Source organism: Pteropus vampyrus, unplaced genomic scaffold, assembly GCF_000151845.1.
Source record: "Pteropus vampyrus isolate Shadow unplaced genomic scaffold, Pvam_2.0 Scaffold12, whole genome shotgun sequence".
Lineage (NCBI taxonomy): Eukaryota > Metazoa > Chordata > Mammalia > Chiroptera > Pteropodidae > Pteropus > Pteropus vampyrus.
The window spans coordinates 1,378,737-1,397,415 of record NW_011888793.1 but is presented as its reverse complement, the minus strand read 5'-3'; the positions used below and the strand labels follow the sequence as shown (position 1 = coordinate 1,397,415).

At 35.6% G+C, this 18,679-nt stretch overlaps 1 protein-coding gene across 1 annotated transcript in view; it reads right to left on the bottom strand.

The window, feature by feature from the left end:
- Positions 1 to 18,679, bottom strand: part of MME (membrane metalloendopeptidase) — an 83,521-nt gene that overhangs the window by 11,377 nt on the left and 53,465 nt on the right. Inside the window, exons 15-18 of the mRNA XM_023524020.1 lie at positions 8,085 to 8,143; positions 3,229 to 3,348; positions 1,650 to 1,783; positions 1,456 to 1,521 (exon numbers count right to left, since the gene is read on the bottom strand). Coding sequence (XP_023379788.1) covers positions 1,456 to 1,521; positions 1,650 to 1,783; positions 3,229 to 3,348; positions 8,085 to 8,143 — 379 coding nt within the window. The remainder of the gene's footprint in view (positions 1 to 1,455; positions 1,522 to 1,649; positions 1,784 to 3,228; positions 3,349 to 8,084; positions 8,144 to 18,679) is intronic.

Sequence of the window (18,679 nt, the reverse complement as noted above, 5' to 3'; positions counted from 1 at the left end):
GGTATTTACACCTCACAAAAATGAAAAGACTTCAAGATTCACACAGTAGGGTCTTGCCCCGACAGTGGAGAATAACTGTGCTCTTCAGACTGAGCACTTTCCTAGTCTCACCTAATAAGCTGTAAGAGCAAGATCCAAAAGGATCAAACCATTTCTGAGGAATTTAACTGTGTCCTAGAATAAAGCTCAAGAATATTTATAAGAAAACAAAAATATCCAACACCCAAAGAGGTAAAAAGGCACACTGTCAGGCATCCAGTAAAAAAATTACCATGCATTCAAAGAAGCAACAATTTCCTAGGACTTGGCTGGGATTCATTCTTTTGAAAACTTTGCAGGCAGCTTAATCTCCAAAGTCTCACACTCTGATCATCCATGTTCACTGCCAAGTGACAGGCCCCACCAGTCATCTCTCCCACACTGCTCTGATGCTTCCTCTTTCCAGACCCAACCACTGATCCTCTCCTCCTCCCCTCTAACCCAAACACTTCCGTGGTGGACAAATAACACTACATCCTCATCCACTCCATGGAACACTCAATCCATCTTCTTAGAGAAGCCTGGTTCTATCCTGGGGACACCTTGTCACCTGTATTCTCTCAAGTAGATTCTGTTGGTTCTCCCACATCTGGACTACCTCACTGTTGGAAGCAGCATGCAAAATCACCCTCACTCCTCATTGTTGCTTCCAAGAATGGAATTCCTCCACTCTGTGAAAATCCCTACTTTTTCTTGTGTGTATGGCATCTACTAGATCATCTTTTAAACCTTATTTAAATCATCCCATAATGATATCTTTTATGGAGGGTTTGTAGCTGTATCTTCAGCACTAAGAATAATGCCAAACACATAAGTATCTGTTGAAAGCAAGAATGAATGGAAGGCTAAATGAGATTCTAAGGGATGCTCCATGATAAACTCCTCTGGTTATAAGAGTTTCGATGACTAAAAAGCCACATGCTTAAATCCTATCACTTAGTCCCTCACTGTACCATTGTAACTGGACTAATAGTTTAATACTATGCCTGTGGACTACACTGATTATGACTCCTGAACACTGCTTCACCTGTTGTGAAACCAAGGGTCCTGTTCCACCCATTGACCAATGACTCTGAAACAATCCTTTTCATGGGGCATCTTTTGGAATAAATTTATTTCAGAGATTATTTCTTAGAAAAATGTTGCCTCCTCTGTGAACTTGCATATCTCCACATTTCTGTTGATAGAGGATTCCGTGTTTCATCTCCTGCTCAGCTTCTTGGGCTCAGCTCAATCACAACTGCATTGCCTCTGCTCGTTAGCACAGTTACAATCCCCTTTCTCCTCATATTTTCCATTTCCATCATTTATTGCTTACATTAGATAGATGTCTTTTGCGAAAGATTTTAAATGAATGATTAACTTTGACAAATACACGCTCAACCACTAAAAGAGGAAGAGGATATCATTACTCACTCTATATGCTTGGCCGATACCTCCATTATCAGCGATGTTTTCCCCCAGTGTATTAATCCCATTGAGCTGTTAAAAAACAAAACAAAACATAGGCTTAAAGACCCCTAACTGTATTCTGATTGTTAAGAAAGCATCGATAATTCACTTAAGATTGAACATATCTGAAACGTTTCAAGAGAACGCTGATGACATACATGCTGTCCACCTGCCAGATCCCAGGAGAAGTTTCCATACTGGTACACCATGCATTGGGATTGCTCTTTAAAATTATTTGCAGACTGTTGAGTCCACCAGTCAACGAGGTCTCCATCCTTGTTAAAATTTCTGCCTATAATATATTTGTTTAAGTAAAACGAGAACTCATTATATCAACAATTACAATAAGATACTTTTAATTCTAAGTGCGAGAACTGAAATATCACTGTGTGAGAGAACATTAAATTGGACAAATAATGAGAGGAACTATTATCCTTTCTTGTCCAGATGAAACCTGGAATGCCAGGGCTTTCTTTGATTAAATGCTTTGATTAATCCAGATATTTCACCTACTGGGCTCTTGATATCCAGGCTGAGGCCACCAGATAAACACTCCTGAAATCATGCCATCTTTCTGTGAGATGGCTTTCACCTGAACCACATCTGTTTAATTTGACGTTCTTAGATTTTAAAAGGTCAGTATTTTTATTCTGGCATTCATTTCATATCTCCCCCATGGCACATTGTGGACTCAGTTTACCTCTACTTCAAGCAAAAAGAAAAAGTCACCATCCTTCCTGGAGTCTCCTGCTAACCTTAAATACATGGATCGTTCTTTTTTTTCTTTTTCTTTTTTTTTTGAGCCCCGGTGGCATTTACATATGTCATATGTCTAACACTGATAACTACCTTTTTAATAGTTATCTATGATGTAAGAAAAGGGCTATGAAAAATAAACTCACATCCTGGTTCCACCATTTCCTAGCTCTGTAACTTTGAGCAAGTCTTTTATGTGCCTCTATTTTTTTCCATTAAAAAAATGAAAATGGTATTATTACCTACCTGTGAGGATTACTGTATAGTTAATTGAGTTAACTATACAGTAAGTAAGTCCTTTTCAAAACTGTCCTCTTCGCATCTCCTTTTCTTTCTCTAAAGTTAGATCTAGTTAAGGCTTAATTAGTTTCTCCCTACTGTTCTCTTCCTGTATTCTTTCCACTTGCAAACCAATCTTTGTCATAGCTTCAACTATCACCTCTTCACATATCTTCTGTCTTTACTTATATTCTCAAATTTCATTGACACTAAATCTATTTTGCCCAATGAAAAATCTGTTTTGCAGCATATAAACATTTACGTGCCTACTGTTTGCAAGTATAATATAAAAAAAAAAAAAAGAATGAGTCCCTGACCACAAGCAGTTTTAAGAGCCTAATGGCTTATGGACACCTTACTGTTTCATTTTATGTCTGACTTCAAGACATGGACTCTACCCTTTAAAAGTCTGGAGAGATAAGACATAAACAACCATGAAATTAGACCAGATATTATCATTGGTGTTTTCTCGATGTGAATATGTGTTTCATTCCATCAGAGTTTAAAGCACACGTTGCTTAACTCACTATTAGAAATCTGTGGTCTTCTTCAGCAACACGTTAAAAGGAGCACTAAAAGTCTCGTGATTATTAAGCCAATGATACGTGGATGAATAAATGTGTTTCTATATAGATAAATTATAAGTTTTAATCAGGTTTATTAGGCTATATTTCAGTCAAAGGACTGTCAACTACACCTTACCACTGTCGTCGAAGCCATGGGTGATTTCGTGTCCGATGACCATACCGATGCCCCCATAGTTCAATGAGTTAGACTGCTGGGCACTGAAGAAAGGGGGCTGCAGAATGCCAGCCGGGAAGACTAAATGGAAAGAAGATGGTTAAGGATTATATGTGGCATTATTTTGTAACAGCAGGCCTGGAGTTGGCTTCTTGCCTGCCAAGCTGTTTTCCAGTGTGTCTGTTTCACTTAATTGCATACAAAAATATTTTGTGATCCAAACAAATGGAGATCTTTTGTTATTGATGACAACAAAGAGTTCATCCCAGAGCGGCACCACAGTCCATGATTTATAATCACAATGCACTTGACGATCTCTGTTAAGATGGCTTTCTGCTATAAGGAGTTCAGAGTAAGGGAAAATTATCATCTTCCTTCAGAAGGTCTTTCTCCTATTGTAAATATTTGGGAGAAATAGTTAATTAATAACACAAGTGTTAGTTGTAATGTTATCTCTAACGTTTTATCTACCTACCATAACTTATTAGATAAAAGAGCCACTCAATCGAAGATATCCATCAATCACATAATTGTATTTTATTTTCATCGAGGCGTTGACTGTTTATTTCCTTATTTATGGTAGTTGTCCTTCTTTTTCTTGACTGCATCACCCCCCTGCACCTCTACTATTTGCCCTTTGAGAGCAGAGATTTGTATGTCTGTACATATGTTTGTTTTCGAGTTCATTTATTTTTTTAGTTCATTATCTCTGGCACCTAAAACTAGAATGGTGCCTAGAACATTCTGGGTGTTTAGAAAAGGTGTTGCATAAATGAATAACTGATGATAAATGAATGAATAAATGAATTTACTGTAGTGTCCTAAAGACTTTAGTAAATAAATAACATTTTTTTATGTCTACTCTGACATGTACATTAACTTGCTAACTTTTTAAATTTTATGTGTCAGACATCAGACTCTTCGTTTTCTCCCTTAAGCCATTACTCTCTTGACTTTATTATTTCTGTTAATGACATCTGAAGGGTCTCAGTTCACCCAAAGTGAAAACTGTCTACTCACCTTAGATGTTTCCTTTCTTTTACAATGTCTTATACAGTCTATTTAGGATTGGTCTTCCCACTTCCTGTCTCACCCAACTGTAATCTAACCTAAATCTGATCTATCCTGCAGCCAGACTGAAGTGCAAGTCTGGTCATTACCACTCCCTGCTATAGAACCTTGGACGGCTTATCATTGCTCTCTAACTAAAAACAGAATCTTTTTCCTGGCTTGACTCCAGGGTCTTCGCCTACTTTTCTGCCTCCCTCATGACCTCCCCTTCCCTCATAATGTTCGTAATTTAGTAATTTTATCTTTCATGTTTAAAACTCATATCCAGTGAATAACTGAAACATTATGTTCTGTAATAAAAAATATCATTAGTGTAACATCTCTTACAAGTAAAGCCCTGGGCCACTGCTATGTGGAATACCAGGAATATAAGGGCCTCGATTTAAGAAATTTAAGATCTAATTAACAGGGTAGCAAATGTTGTTTCTTTGTCTTTCAAGTAGGGCGACTTTGATATAGCCTTGCAAGTGTTTCAGAGATAAATATTAGATATTTAAAGAGCAGGCTTAAAAATATGCTGGGCAATTTAAGTGCTCTCCAGACCTTTAAAAAATCTGTAAAGTTGCCATAACATTCAAAATGACAAAATAATAATAATAATAAAAAAAATACTTTGGTGAATTTTAATGAAAGTTATACCTCACATGTAGCTAGCTGCCTGAGCTATCAACAGTGCCAAGAAATTATTTTTAGTTTAAAATATAAAAATTATGTGCAGTACTTTATTAACTTAAAGTGAACACTATCTCCCACACTATGTACTTTGATTAAAATCCACCCATTATTTAAATGCTCTTATGAAACGTGCCAGCAAGACTAAATATTAACTGTAAAGATCCTGCTGCTTTAATTATACCCGATATGCCATTCTTCAGGCAAGTGATAAGATTTTTATGGCTCATATTAAATACCAGTCTAAGGTTTAATGAGATAATTGGATAGTGCCTAGAACTTACAGGGAAACATTTTACAAAATATTCGAGTGAAACTTTCCTAACTGCATGAAAGTTTTCTAGAGCTCCATGGAGTAAATGCACGAGGAATAGGAACCAGTAAATTAAAAGCTTTCCAATGTATCTTTTCCTGCAAGTTGACTTTTTTTTATTAATGTGAAGTGGTAGAGGTATATAAAACGTGGAATGTAGCCTACATTCATGAGTTATGACAAAAAGTGTTGGGAATCGAATTAAAAAGTAGAAATTATTAATATGAATAACTCTCTATATGATAATAAAACGAGTTCTTCTTACCATGACATAAAAAGGCCAACCCGATGAGAAATTTTATGCAGTCTTATTTAGGGTATTTGTGTGAGGGTAGGAGGGTCATTTAGAGACATGTGCTATTCCATACCAATCTTAATTCTGTAATGCATATGATACCAAATCCATTAAGACAGTGTTGCAAAAGTTATATATGTATGTACACACACACACACACACACACACACACACACACACGCACACACACACTTTTATCTAGAAGAAACATAGAGATCCGGATCTTCAATTATTTTTAGTTAAGACAATGCCCACTTTGAAGATTTAAAAATGAATTGTCAAAAAGAAAACATCACATGTCAAAGATTTCTCCTCTCGCATGACACTTTCCCTTTCTCTGAACTGCTATTATTAGCAGACAAGCATATGAAAAGAAGTTAAGAATTTACTGAATTTCGAATTTCCATCAGATAAATTTGTCTTAAGAATATTTAAAAGCTCTTTCTTATATATTAAGAATGTTTATTACAGCCAATTCTTGATTATTCAGAGGATAATTATCTACTTTGTGAAATCTGAGGGCACTTTTATCTTCTTTTACTTTTTGCTATGTGCTTATTTGGTTTGAGTGTATTAAATACAAAATGAGAACATCCCCAGGTCTTCTCTGATCAGGGAATCTCTGATGTGGACCAATTTTGAGCCATTTTCAGAGTTATGGGTAGTTCAGAGCCAAACAAGGTCCTGCCTTTACCTGAACACATGTGTGGACCTGCTCTAGGGAAGGCATGAAGGAACGAACATAGCAGAGTGGTCTAACAGAGGGTCTTTCTGGCTCTTCTTGTTGGGATGACTCAGCATCAGGTCTGATAGGATCCAGAGATCTCCCTGAGCTGGATTAAAATGAAGTTATATTCTTTAGTCTGCCCTATTGCAGAACCATAAAGTCTAGGCTGCTTTGCAATTTCGTTAAAAGTTAACTATCCTATTTAAGTCCAAATCTAGAATGAACTAGATTTTCCACTGACGGAACTACTGAATATCAAAAGGAGATCTTCAGAGTAAAGACTCTCCTGTGATAAAGACACTTCTAAGACAAGGTCTGAATGGTTTCTAGATCTACATTACAAAGGATAGACTGCATGGTTCTGAGTTGATCATTAAACTGGATCTGGTCCTGAGTTTAAGTAATCATTTCACTGGCTGTAAAATGTATCAACCTTGACTTTAAGCTAATTGATTTTAACCGGTGCACATGCCTTAGTTATTACCTACATGTTATATAAAGACAACCTTTTTCTGATTATGATACATCTTCATGTCACAGACCAAAATAAATTCCAGATGGATTAAAGATTTACTAAAAAAAACAAAAACAAAAACAAAAAAACCCCATAAAAATACTAGAAGAAATTGTAGATAATCTCTTAATTTAAGTTAATTTTTAATTTAACTCAGATTTAAAAGCAGTGAGGTAAGGTATATTCTAACTTTAAAATAAAATAAAGCTTATAATTTTAAGTTATTTTTTTAACCAATGGTAAAAATCTTGCAGGATTTTTAATCATTTCTAATCTAATTAGCAACAGAATTCAAGAAAAATAATGCTTAGAGAAGAGTATGAGATACAAAAATATTAGTTGATAAAAATGCTAAAATGATCTTCTTTCTAGATTCTTGACTACACTTAGAAATAAAAGGCTGGACAGAGTATGCCTGGAGAAGCTGGCTCTATTGTATAGAATACTTCTATTAATATTGAATCAGTTGGGTGCCTTTCTACATGCTAAAAGCCTTAGGAAAAAAATGGCCCATTTATGCGATACTTAAGAGAGAGTTTAAAGATGTCAAAGTCTTCTCAGGAAGAGAAAAAAAATATATCTTAGTTATATTAAGCCATTTAGCTATTCATTATATCATTTACTCGTGTATTAATTTCTACACATATTTTGCCATATTATTAGTGAACATATGAAAATTTTTTCTTTATTGGTCAAAAGTGGTTAAGTAAATATAATTTCATATGGTTCAACCTAATATAATTGACTTTTCAACTTTCTGAGCCCCTTGGAATCTTCTAGAAAAAATGATGATACAGAACAGGACAATTTCCACCAGAGTCAGCATACAGAACTGCTAAGAAAATTAAATCTCTGAAAAGTTGCTTCTTAGAACCTTAAACCACTTTAAGGTGCTGATGCTTAGAATCCTGAAGTCGATACAACTTCATAGATAAAAGAGACTTTTAAAAAGTATTTAGAAATAAAAGCATTTAGAAATAAGATAAACCATTAGCTACAAATGATTTATTGTAAAAAAAAAAACTAATGTGATTTGTACTCATTTAAAATTTGCAATTATAGTGAAAAGAAGTACATACATTTATGTACATGGAGTATATTCAATAAATTAGTAACTCAACCTCAGCAGTGCTTTTATGGGAAATATTATAAACACATCATGCAATTCACTATAGGTTAGAAACAATAAAGGAATATTAAAGAATTTTTTAGAAACAGATCTTACCTATCTGATTTCTGCCTGCAGAATAAAATGCATTGACGACAGCTGCTCCACTTATCCACCTATAGAAAACATAAGAACTTGTTACAAAGGATACTGCATTATATGATTCAATCTGCTCACCACAATAAAAGCATTGTTAATATTCTTAGATAGATCTTAAACTTTCTTTTTGAAATATGATCAACAAATTAAAATTAGCTCGGTAGGTGAGGAAGCTCCTTTGAAGGCATTTCTACTTCTTGACAAATCAGAATATATACAGGTCTATAATCTGTTATTTCATTTCCATGAATTTTTATGGAGACATCAGACAGTACAAAACCCATTTAAATGTATCTCTTTGGAAAATGCAATGGATTAAGATTATATTGAAATGTGTTCAGCTTTATGTTCCTGATACTAGGTAACTATGACCAACAATTCTGGAGCAGCTGGCAAAATATTGAAATAGAAGTAGTAAAAATTTCAGATTCTAGTATATTTAAAATTTTTTTAATTCCTAGTTTACAAAAAGAGTTTTTGGAGTAGTTAGCTTCAGGTGACATGCCTCCAATTATTATCATTTAAAATTATTTTTTAAAAAGAGACATTCAAACTAATTGCACAAAAGTATATTTTTGTATGATAACTGCAAAATGAAATCCAGGTGATTCTTAAATAGATTCATCTGTCTGTATACAATGACTTAGGCTCCGTATAGAATCTACAGATCTTATAAAACAAAACTTCTGACTTCAGAAGACACTACTTTAATTGAGGAGAGGAGAAAGATGGATAAATAGCTATAATACAAAAAAGAATTTTAAAATTAAAAAAAAATCTCCTAGACAATAATTTAAGGGCAGCATTAAGTTAAAGAATGGATGCCAATGTTTCCTTGTCTTTTTTGCTCAGATGTTATTAGGCCTGCATATCGATAATCATAATCAAACAATTTTGTGCACCAAGATTAATATTTCCAACTTAATAGACTATTTTATCTATCTATCTATCTATCTATCTATCTATCTATCTATCTATCGATAGATAGATATAAAAATTGAAAAATGGACACTGACTTCAGATAACCTCCTGAATGTCAGCACACATACATACACTTAAGACAATTGTATATTATCTAATGGCTTCATTGTAGTTATTCCACTTTAAGGGCAACGATTAGGTGTGGCAATTATTATCCTACTCATGGAAGGAGTTTACAGGAATTAGTCCAGTGAGGTTAAATCAGAGCTGTTTCCAGACCCTGCTTTGCGAGATAAGCAGTACAAGGTCAGCTGCCTGAATCAGCATTTTAGCTACACTTTCAGTTAACTATTGTGGGATGTCAGATGTGAGTCCTATTTTGAGCTCTAAAAATAACTGAGGGAGGACCATGTATAACAAGTGTCCAATAAATTCTAATTAAGTATGAGTTTTATCTCCAAAAACATGACTAAGACATTTATATAAAGAATTTTGGCCTTTAAAAAAAATCCAGATAACATTTCTGTGAATTTTTCTTTAGGAAGAAAATAAGTCTGAAGATGGAGAGTGTTGGCGGGGGGAAGTTGATATGTATTTCTTCTTTAGTTTGATGCCGTTGTTTTAAATAGAGGAAAAAAAAACATTTTCAAACAGGATGGTGTGACTATCAGTCCTCCCTAATTTCGTCACATCTGAGTCATCAATATTTTAATTTCTTGAAGGCTGATGATTGCAAGCATCTAATTTTATTTATTTTAATTAAATGTCACTTGCTTCCTACATAGTTTGTTGTACCCCACAACAAAAACATGTATAAATCGAGAGATCAGAAACTGTATAAAACAAATAGATTTTGCTTGTGTGACAAAGGTATTATGAAATGAAATATTTATATAAATAAATAAAAATCACGATCAGCAAAAATGATGTATCGGGTCTATGTTTATAAATATTCATAGTTATTATGACTCGGGTTCAAGTATAAGTTGTCCAGCAGGAGTGGCAAAATGGAAAATGAACTCATATTATTGAGAAAAAACACTATTTCTTGTGGTGACTTTAGAAAGGTATTTCTGATGTGTCCTCAACATTTTGATAGCAAATATGGCAGTAGATTTTATGCATAAACAGCTCATAATTATTTTAATTGTTATAAAAGTTAATTTAACATATTTACATGTCTTAGTTATTTTAAGTTTCAGTTTCTCAATTATGAACTTCTGATGCAGTGATATACTCTGCATAGGCTTTTATGGGTAATCACATATAATATGCAAATTTTTTGGTTCTGGATTCAGGCACAATGCTAATAATAAAATGCAAATGGTGCCAATCCAAAAATATTTTTTAAATAAATATATTGCAGAGAAAAAGAACTAGAACGTTTCAGACAGCAACAGATCTCAAAATTAGGACATAGATGAATGAAATTTATATTGCCCATCTCATGTTTATTGCTTTTGTAAAAATAAAGGTCATATCTTCTGTTTTGATGCATTTTTGCTTTTCCGTTATATCACTTTGAAGGGTTTAAGATTGCAGTTTGATTAATGTTTGTAACTTTCCAGCAGGGAGGGTTTTACATATTAAAATGTCCACTGTGAATTATACTTTCAAGAAAATAGGTAGCTATTGAGAACACTCAAATAAAATTAGAGTTATGGTGGTTAGGATCACAGAGCACTAGTGTGATCTTCGGTGTCCTCAAATCACTGCTGAGAAATTTACCCAGATTCAACTGCACACGACATACTGTCCCTGGGAATGATCAGAACTTGAAGTACTGTGATTCAATCATTACATCCTAAATAAAGTGAAAATAACAGCTACAGGCCAAATGTCTAACATTTGTGGTCAAATTGCCAAATTAGTACTTCAAAGAAGATTTTTCAAATTAAATGGTGATGTAACAAAAACTGTAAGTTCTTTTGATTTGGATGCAGCCTCAAAGTTTCAGCAGACACTTCTGTTTATGGAATGTAGACAAATTTGACCCTGAATAGCAATACAGAAAAGAGAAAATGCACAGAAGAAGAGAAAACCAAATGGTGGTGATTCTTGCCCTAAATAATGAATAGTGCGGGCTGACTGAAGATACCTTTAAAGTGTGGAGGCCAGACCCTAGCAGCCGCTTAAGCAGGTATCACACCTGAGACATGAGGCAAATGTCACCCTGTTCTCTGATTTCTCTCCCTGCCTCTGGGTTCTGTGTGTGTAGGAGTAAGGATATGTATAGTGTGGTATTAAGCCAAGAGTGAGAAAGCAAGAAGCGAGAAAACTTTATTTTTAATTTCAGAGATGTAATTCTGTCAGGTAAACTTGTTCTTTGGGGTTTTCAACAGCAGAACAAAGAAGGGCCACTCTATGCAGCGGGGCCCTCAAAGCTGAACTAACAAGCTAGATGGGAAATATAACTGAAATATCTGGAGAGGGGAACCAGGTGTTTCTCCTCTATCTCTTATGACCCTGAAGAATCTAAGTGATGATAAAATGAAAGTACACAAAGATAATTTTTACAGCTGGGAAGAGATGCAGAAGTCAATAGCCTGATCCTATTGTCTTTTGGATATTATTATATCCACTGGATTGCAAAAGCACCTGGAACCAAACTTCTGGTTCACCCACTCATATGTAACTTTAAAACTTAAAACAAAATGGTTAATGCCCTTTTCCCTAAGAGTGCTCAATTTCTCAGCATCTAGTGGTCTCGAAGTAACTCCTTCAAAATCATCAATACAATATAGTGGTTTTCTCTGTCTTCCTCAAGTACTCCTTGAAAGGAGAATTTCTCATTTTGTAATTGCAATAACCACCATAATCCTTTACTTTTATTATTATTCTCTCATCAAGATGTCAGTTTCCTATATACCTTCATTCATCTTTCAAACCACCCATATAAGATAGATGACACCTCTAATTTTCAGGAGTAGAAACTAAGGCACAGTATGGTTATTAAATTCTTTTTCCTGTTATACTTATTAACTAAGTGATACAACTGGGAAAGGCAGGTAAACTAAGGAGGAGGATTCTCATTCCTATCAAATCCCTTACTTCTAAGCTGTTGATCTGAATCATACATAAAATTTCATTACAAATGCTGAATGCTATTTTCTTGCCAAATTCGTTAAAAACGAAAGTGCTCATTTTTAAATTGCTTCTGTAGGGGAGAAAAAAATTTCCCTCTACCCTTTATAAGATTTTTTTGGTTGGTCTAATAATTAAATTAACATAAAACAGATTAACAGAAAAAAAAATTTAATTATGTATGCACAGAAGCCTCACATAGAGAGAGGCTCAGAGATAGGCAGTTGAGGCTCATGCCATCCTGAGCTCAGGAGAAGAGATTAGGGACCTGGGACTTCAAAAGGAAGGAAGTCAATTCAAAAGAATATGGGAAGAGCAAATGTTTGGTAAAGAAATGTTTGCCATGCCACAGAGAGACAATGGGACACAGAGGGGAATTTAAACAAACAGTCCGTGGAGAACTTTCCCCAGCTTACCACACCTAGCCCTTACTCTTTGTGGTTACCTCTAGTGTTAGCTGTCTTCCTTGACCAGGCTTTCTATTTAAGTATTTTTAGGTCATTAATGAGGAGGGGAAAAAAGCTTTTTCTGAGTTTGTTGGGCCTTGATTGTCTTCAACTCAAAATCATCTGTATCAAAGTGGCACATTCTGGGGTGGCTTGTTCTGAACCCCTTCACTTCACACTTAGGGTTCCCTCTTACCGTAAGAAGCTTTAGGATGCTGGCCTCTACATCACCCTGACAATAACAACATCATAATCAGACAATAACAACAACAACAACAACAATAACTACTATTTAATCAGCACCGACGTTATGTGGCAGGCACGTATTACAACATACAACGCAACGATCTCACAAGGCAAAAGTAGACGTTACTATACTCAGTTTATAAAAGAATCATTGAGGCTAGAGCTATTATGTAGGTTGTCTAAGTTCACACAGCTAATAAATTTCAGAGTAGAAATCTTAACTTAGGCTGCCCATTGCCTCTACTCCCCATCTCCCACCTTCCCCACCACTGCTCCCTGACTCCACAGCACAAGTTCTCTCCACTGTTCTACAGGTGCATTTTTTTTTTTTAACCCAAAGGCAAAAGCATGGACGAAAGGGCCTCATTAAACAGTTCACTGTTGTTGCATAAGAGTTGTTAATATAACAGACACTCAGTGAATCATCTCACTGTCTGAGGGGTGAGAGCCATGGCTCCTATTCTGACATTAAATTGGGAGAATCCACTTCTGCTTCAAAAGAAAAGGACAATAGAAATCACTACTCTGATTTTCTTCCTAGAAGTCATCAGTTGGTTGTGCGTGGTTCTAAGTTTGGCAACAAGCACAATCTTTTTAGTCTTCATGTATTCGTGCACCCTCATGTATGTGCTATACCAAATTCAGAGAAATTCCCAATTTGGGAGATATATGGGTACGTGGATCATTTCTGTCAGAATTTTCTTTTGGTGGCTTTTTCTCCTGATTTAGAAGAATCTCAGGGTCTTTCAGGAAAGCACTGAAACCTCTTGCTTCTCATATAACCCCTAAGCAATGATATAATTCAACATTTTAAGTCTACGTCTGTCTAGCTCATTAGATGGGAACTCCATAAAGGTAGAGATACGCCAGGTTTTCTCTTCTTTTTTTAAAACTGTGGTAAGAACATCCATCAGGACATCTATCCTCTTAACACAATTTAAGTGTACAATACGTTATTGTTAACTACAGACACAATGCTGTACATCAGATCTCTGGAACTTATTCATCTTGCTTAACTGAAACTTTAGGACTGTTGATTAAGAACTTTCCACCCCCAGCCCCCAATAATAATGATTCCATTCTTTGATTTTATGAATGCGACTATTTTAGATACCTCATATATATATATGGAATCACGCAATATTCATCTTTCTCTGTCTGGCTTATTTCACTTAGTATAAGTGAATCCATGTTGTTGTATATCACATAAATCCCTTCATTTTAAAAGCTGAATAGGATTCTACTGTAGGTATTATCACATTTTCTTTATCCATTCATCTGTTGGTAGAAACTGGTTGTTTCCACATCTTAGCTATTATGAATGGTGGTGCAATGGAAGTGGGAGTGCTAACGTCTCTCTGAGACCCTGATTTCAGCTCTTCTGGATATATTCCCAGAAGTGAGACACTGCTGACTTATATGGTAATTTTTTGAGGAACTTCCATACTGCTTTCCACAGCTACTGCTCTCTTTGCATTCCCACAAAGAGTACGAGGATTCCTCCAATTTCTCCACATCCTTGCCAACACTGTTGTCATTTTTTTTTTTTTATAATAGTCATCCTGATAGGAATGATGTGATATCTCATTGTGGTTCTGATTTGCATCTCCCTGATAATTAGTGATATTGAGCATCTTTTCACATACCTGGTGGCCATCTATAAGTCTTCTTTGAAGAAATGTCTATTCAAGTCCTTAGCCCATTTTTAAATTGGGTTATTACTTTTTTTGTTATTGAATTGGAGGAATTCCTTATATATTTTGGAGATTAGCCACTTATCAGATATATGATTTACAAATATTTTCTCCTTTTCCATCAGTTGCCTTTTCATTCTGATGATTGTTTCCTTTGCTGTGCAGAAACTTTTTAGTTTGATGTAGTCCTCACTGTTTATTTCATGTTTTGTTCATAATTGTATCTCTAGGACTTAGAACAGTGTTTGGGAACATGATAGGCACTCAATATATATCTGGGTCTAAGCATATCAATGGGTCCTTCAGGCCCCAAGAGTGCTGGCCCTTCTCATCCTGGGACCATGGCAGGGTGGAGGGCACAGCTTAACATGAGGCACTGCTATTATGCGACCTATAGAGAGCAATGGCAACTGGAAGCCATGAGCCATCTAGACATTTTCCTCTCAAGAGGGTAAACTTGTATAAAAGTTCCAGAATTCCTTTGCAAAGTTCTCCCAGTTTAAAACGTCAACCTTTAAATTATTTATCTTCCCTCCCTACTTCCCTTTCTCCTCTGAAAATAAAACAAAACAAAACCCTCCTAGGGTGCTAATTAAAAAGCAGAAATATTTTTACTGATAAAATTTGTTTTGCTTATAACCCCAAAACACACTGCAAAACTGCAAAATCTGTTGGTTTAATGAAAGTATAAGAGATGAAAATCTAAAATTTTCATCTATTACAACATGTGCAGAAGATGAGCATACCGTGGCAGTTACCGCCATGGGGAGTTAGTCATTTGTCTAAGTTTAGTCTAACCGTCTGTTATTTTGTCTTTCTGGCTGAGCCGTACTTGGTGAGCCAAATAATCTTTTGTACAAACCTTCCCCATAAATCTATACTCATAGAGATTCATTTGTGTCCTACATCTCCAGCACTCTGAGCATCTACCTTGGGCAGGCCCTACTAATGCTCTACCTCTGTGCCATCTCCTTTATTCATATGTCTTACATAAGTATTTTTCTTTTGATAATCGAGTTCACTGATATAGGAATAAATTAGAAAGAAGATTTATTCTAGAAACATCAGTGAAGGGGAAAATCAGAAGGAATATTTTAGAAAGCGGTGAGGTACTTCCCTACCTCTCAAGATTATGTTCTTTTTCTCTTGATGTGGAGAAGCCAAGGAAGAAACGTCCTAGCTCCCACCAAAACCTCACAGTAAGGGCCCTAGAATTTTAATACTGGAAAGAATGTTAGAGACATTATACAGTCTAAATCAACCTGCTCATTTTATAAATAAGAAAGCTTAATGGCTTTTAAAAGGCCACAGGTAGTAACTGGCAAAACTGAGACACTGGAAGAGTATTACTGACTCATTGCAGTGGCAAAACTACAGTGTCGCTTCACAGTGTACCAACCTCCCTGACACTTTTGGTGGTGCTGGCCTTTCAGGAAGAACCACATAAAGCCACAGCTGTTAGGCTGCCAGCCTCCACAGTCCACTCATTTCAGGGGCTTCTCACTATCCAATTAGAAAAAAACAGTAGGCTTAAAGCATTGAAAGGAAAGAAAAATGAACCAGACATTTTGTTTTGTTTTTAGTGAATCCTCGGTTCACCTCAATATTAATTTAAATGCTGACGACCTGCTGTTTCCAAGGAATGTTTTACTAATAAGTAAAAGTTTAACTGTGGTTTTGAAAAACTGCTGTCTTAGCACTTTGTTTCCTTGTAATAACACCAACTAACTCTGCCCTTCATCAGACTTAATTGCTACTCACCTGCCTCTAGGGTCATATCTTAGTCATTTCTTTATCCACTACAGAGTTTAGCATTGTGCTTTGAGTACTTTGTAGCTGCTCAATAAAATGTTTATAGAATTGGCCGTTATCAATGTCAGTGTGTTTTTATTTTGATGTACAACAGCAGAAAAGATTCAGCAATGAAATAAGTCTTTGTAGTTTATAAAAAGGAACTCCAAGGCTCACCGGTCATGACTTACAAACAATGACTGGCACTACCTGTTCCAATTATGTTACAGAAAGTTTTGTTGTGAGAAACTAATAAAATAACATCAAGTTTAAAAACAAGAAAATGAATTTGCTTTGTTTTGTTTTTGTACATTTATTTTTTCTCTTTAGAGATTTACGTCTGCTCTATGAACTGTAAGTGAATAATCATGTTACTAGAAGTAAATCATTATAGATACACGGTCATGCTCCACATAACGCTTTGGTCAATGACAGACTGCATGTACAGTGATGGTCCCATAAGATTATCGCAGAGCTGAAAAATTCCTATGGCCTAGTGACATCATAGCCCTGGTAATGTCATGGTGTAAGGCATTACTCATGTTTGTGGCGATGCTGGTATAAGCATACCGACTGTTCTGCTAGTCATATAAAAGCACAGCACATACAACTATGTGTAGTACATAACACTTGATAATAAATGACTATATTACTGTTTTAGTGTTTATGGTATTTACTATACTATACTTTTAATCATTATTTTACGAGTGTCTTCTTTCTACTTAAAAACAAAGTTTGCTGTAATAGTATGCCATGTCACACTGGCAACAGCCTTGAACGTCTCATGTTTACTGCCTCTCTTGATTGCATCATTTCCTCTTGTGCTTGATTTAATCTTGTGCTTTTTTGTACAACAACATTCTGCGCAGGCTTGGAGCCTAGGAGCAATACTCTATACCAAATGGCCTAGTTGTGTAGTAGGCCATGCCATCTAGGTTTGTGTGAGTACACTCTCTGATGTTCGCACGATTCTGAATTCACCTTACGACACATTTATCACAACGTATTCTGTCGTTAAGTGGTGCATCACGATATATCTAAGTAATTTTTCCAATGAATATTAAATTCTCAATTTAGCACTCTTAGTATCTGATAATATGAGGTGTTTGAAATTCTTTATAATCTGGCAGCAAATCCCCAAGGAAGATAATGTTTGTGATAATTTCATTAACACATGCAAGGCACTTAGAAACCACATAAATCAAGAACTTTTAAAATTTAAATCCCTGTCCTTTGCAGTTGCCAGTTGCTTCAATGGGCAGAAAGAGATCCCTTTAGCAAAATAATTAACTCAGATATATCACATGTGGACTGCCTGACTTCTTCAATTTTTTGAATTTGTTAAACACAGAGCAGCATAGATTATGTTGCCTATCTTCACTAACCATGATGGCGAAATGCTTAAATGCGACGATCTTTACTTTAGTGGCTGAGTTAACGCTATTAGCATTATTCCAAACTGTCTATTTTATCATTTATTCATTCTATAAACATTGAGGAAGGGTCTACGATCTGTTCATCATTGTTCAATCTCTGCTGACACAAGTACATGGTTTCTGCTTTCAACAAGCGTTAGTCCAGAGAAATATAATAAAATGTACTGGCATTGTGAATGACATGTGTAAGGTATAGCATAGGCACAGGGTGAAGAGAAAAACGGAATTGGGTACTATGAGGAAAGAGGTAACACTGAGTTGTGTCAAGCCATGTGTAGGTTTCTATTAGATGAACAAGAGCAGAAAAGGTGGTGCAAGGTAAGAGACGAGAAGGGGAAAAGACAGAGCAATGACTTGGAAGTCTTCCTGTGGCTGTAGCTTTGAGGCAATGCTGGGGGGCAGGGTGAATCTACAGGAATTCTGGGGAGCCAGCGGGAAGTGTGCAGAGCCTTGCAACGGAGATACACTGAAAGGTTTTCATCGAGAAATAACATGGCTCAATTTGTGCCTTTAAAATTTCTCTAAGGCAGAGTAGGAAGAATAAGCTGAAGGAATGTGAGATGATCAGTGATAAAACCAGGAAAAATATTCCAAGAACTCTGGCAAACAATGAGAAATGTCTGAATTAAGGCAGTGAAAATGGAGAAGGTAAGATGGGACCTCTCACCCCCAATGCCTATGTAATATTTAATTAATGGCTAGTGAATACAAACTTTTTTTTTTTTTGGATGAGAATTTAAAGTAGATATCACATAGATGTCAGAAATGAGAGAAAGGGGTCAGTCTAGGATGATAAGATGAATCCCTGGTTTCTATTTCGGTAGTAGTAAGACAGTAGTTATTGAAAATATGGGAAAATATGGAGATATTGGGATAAAGATGACCAATTTTTTGTACAAAATGGCAAATGTTGTGTTTGTAGTGTCACTGGAAGA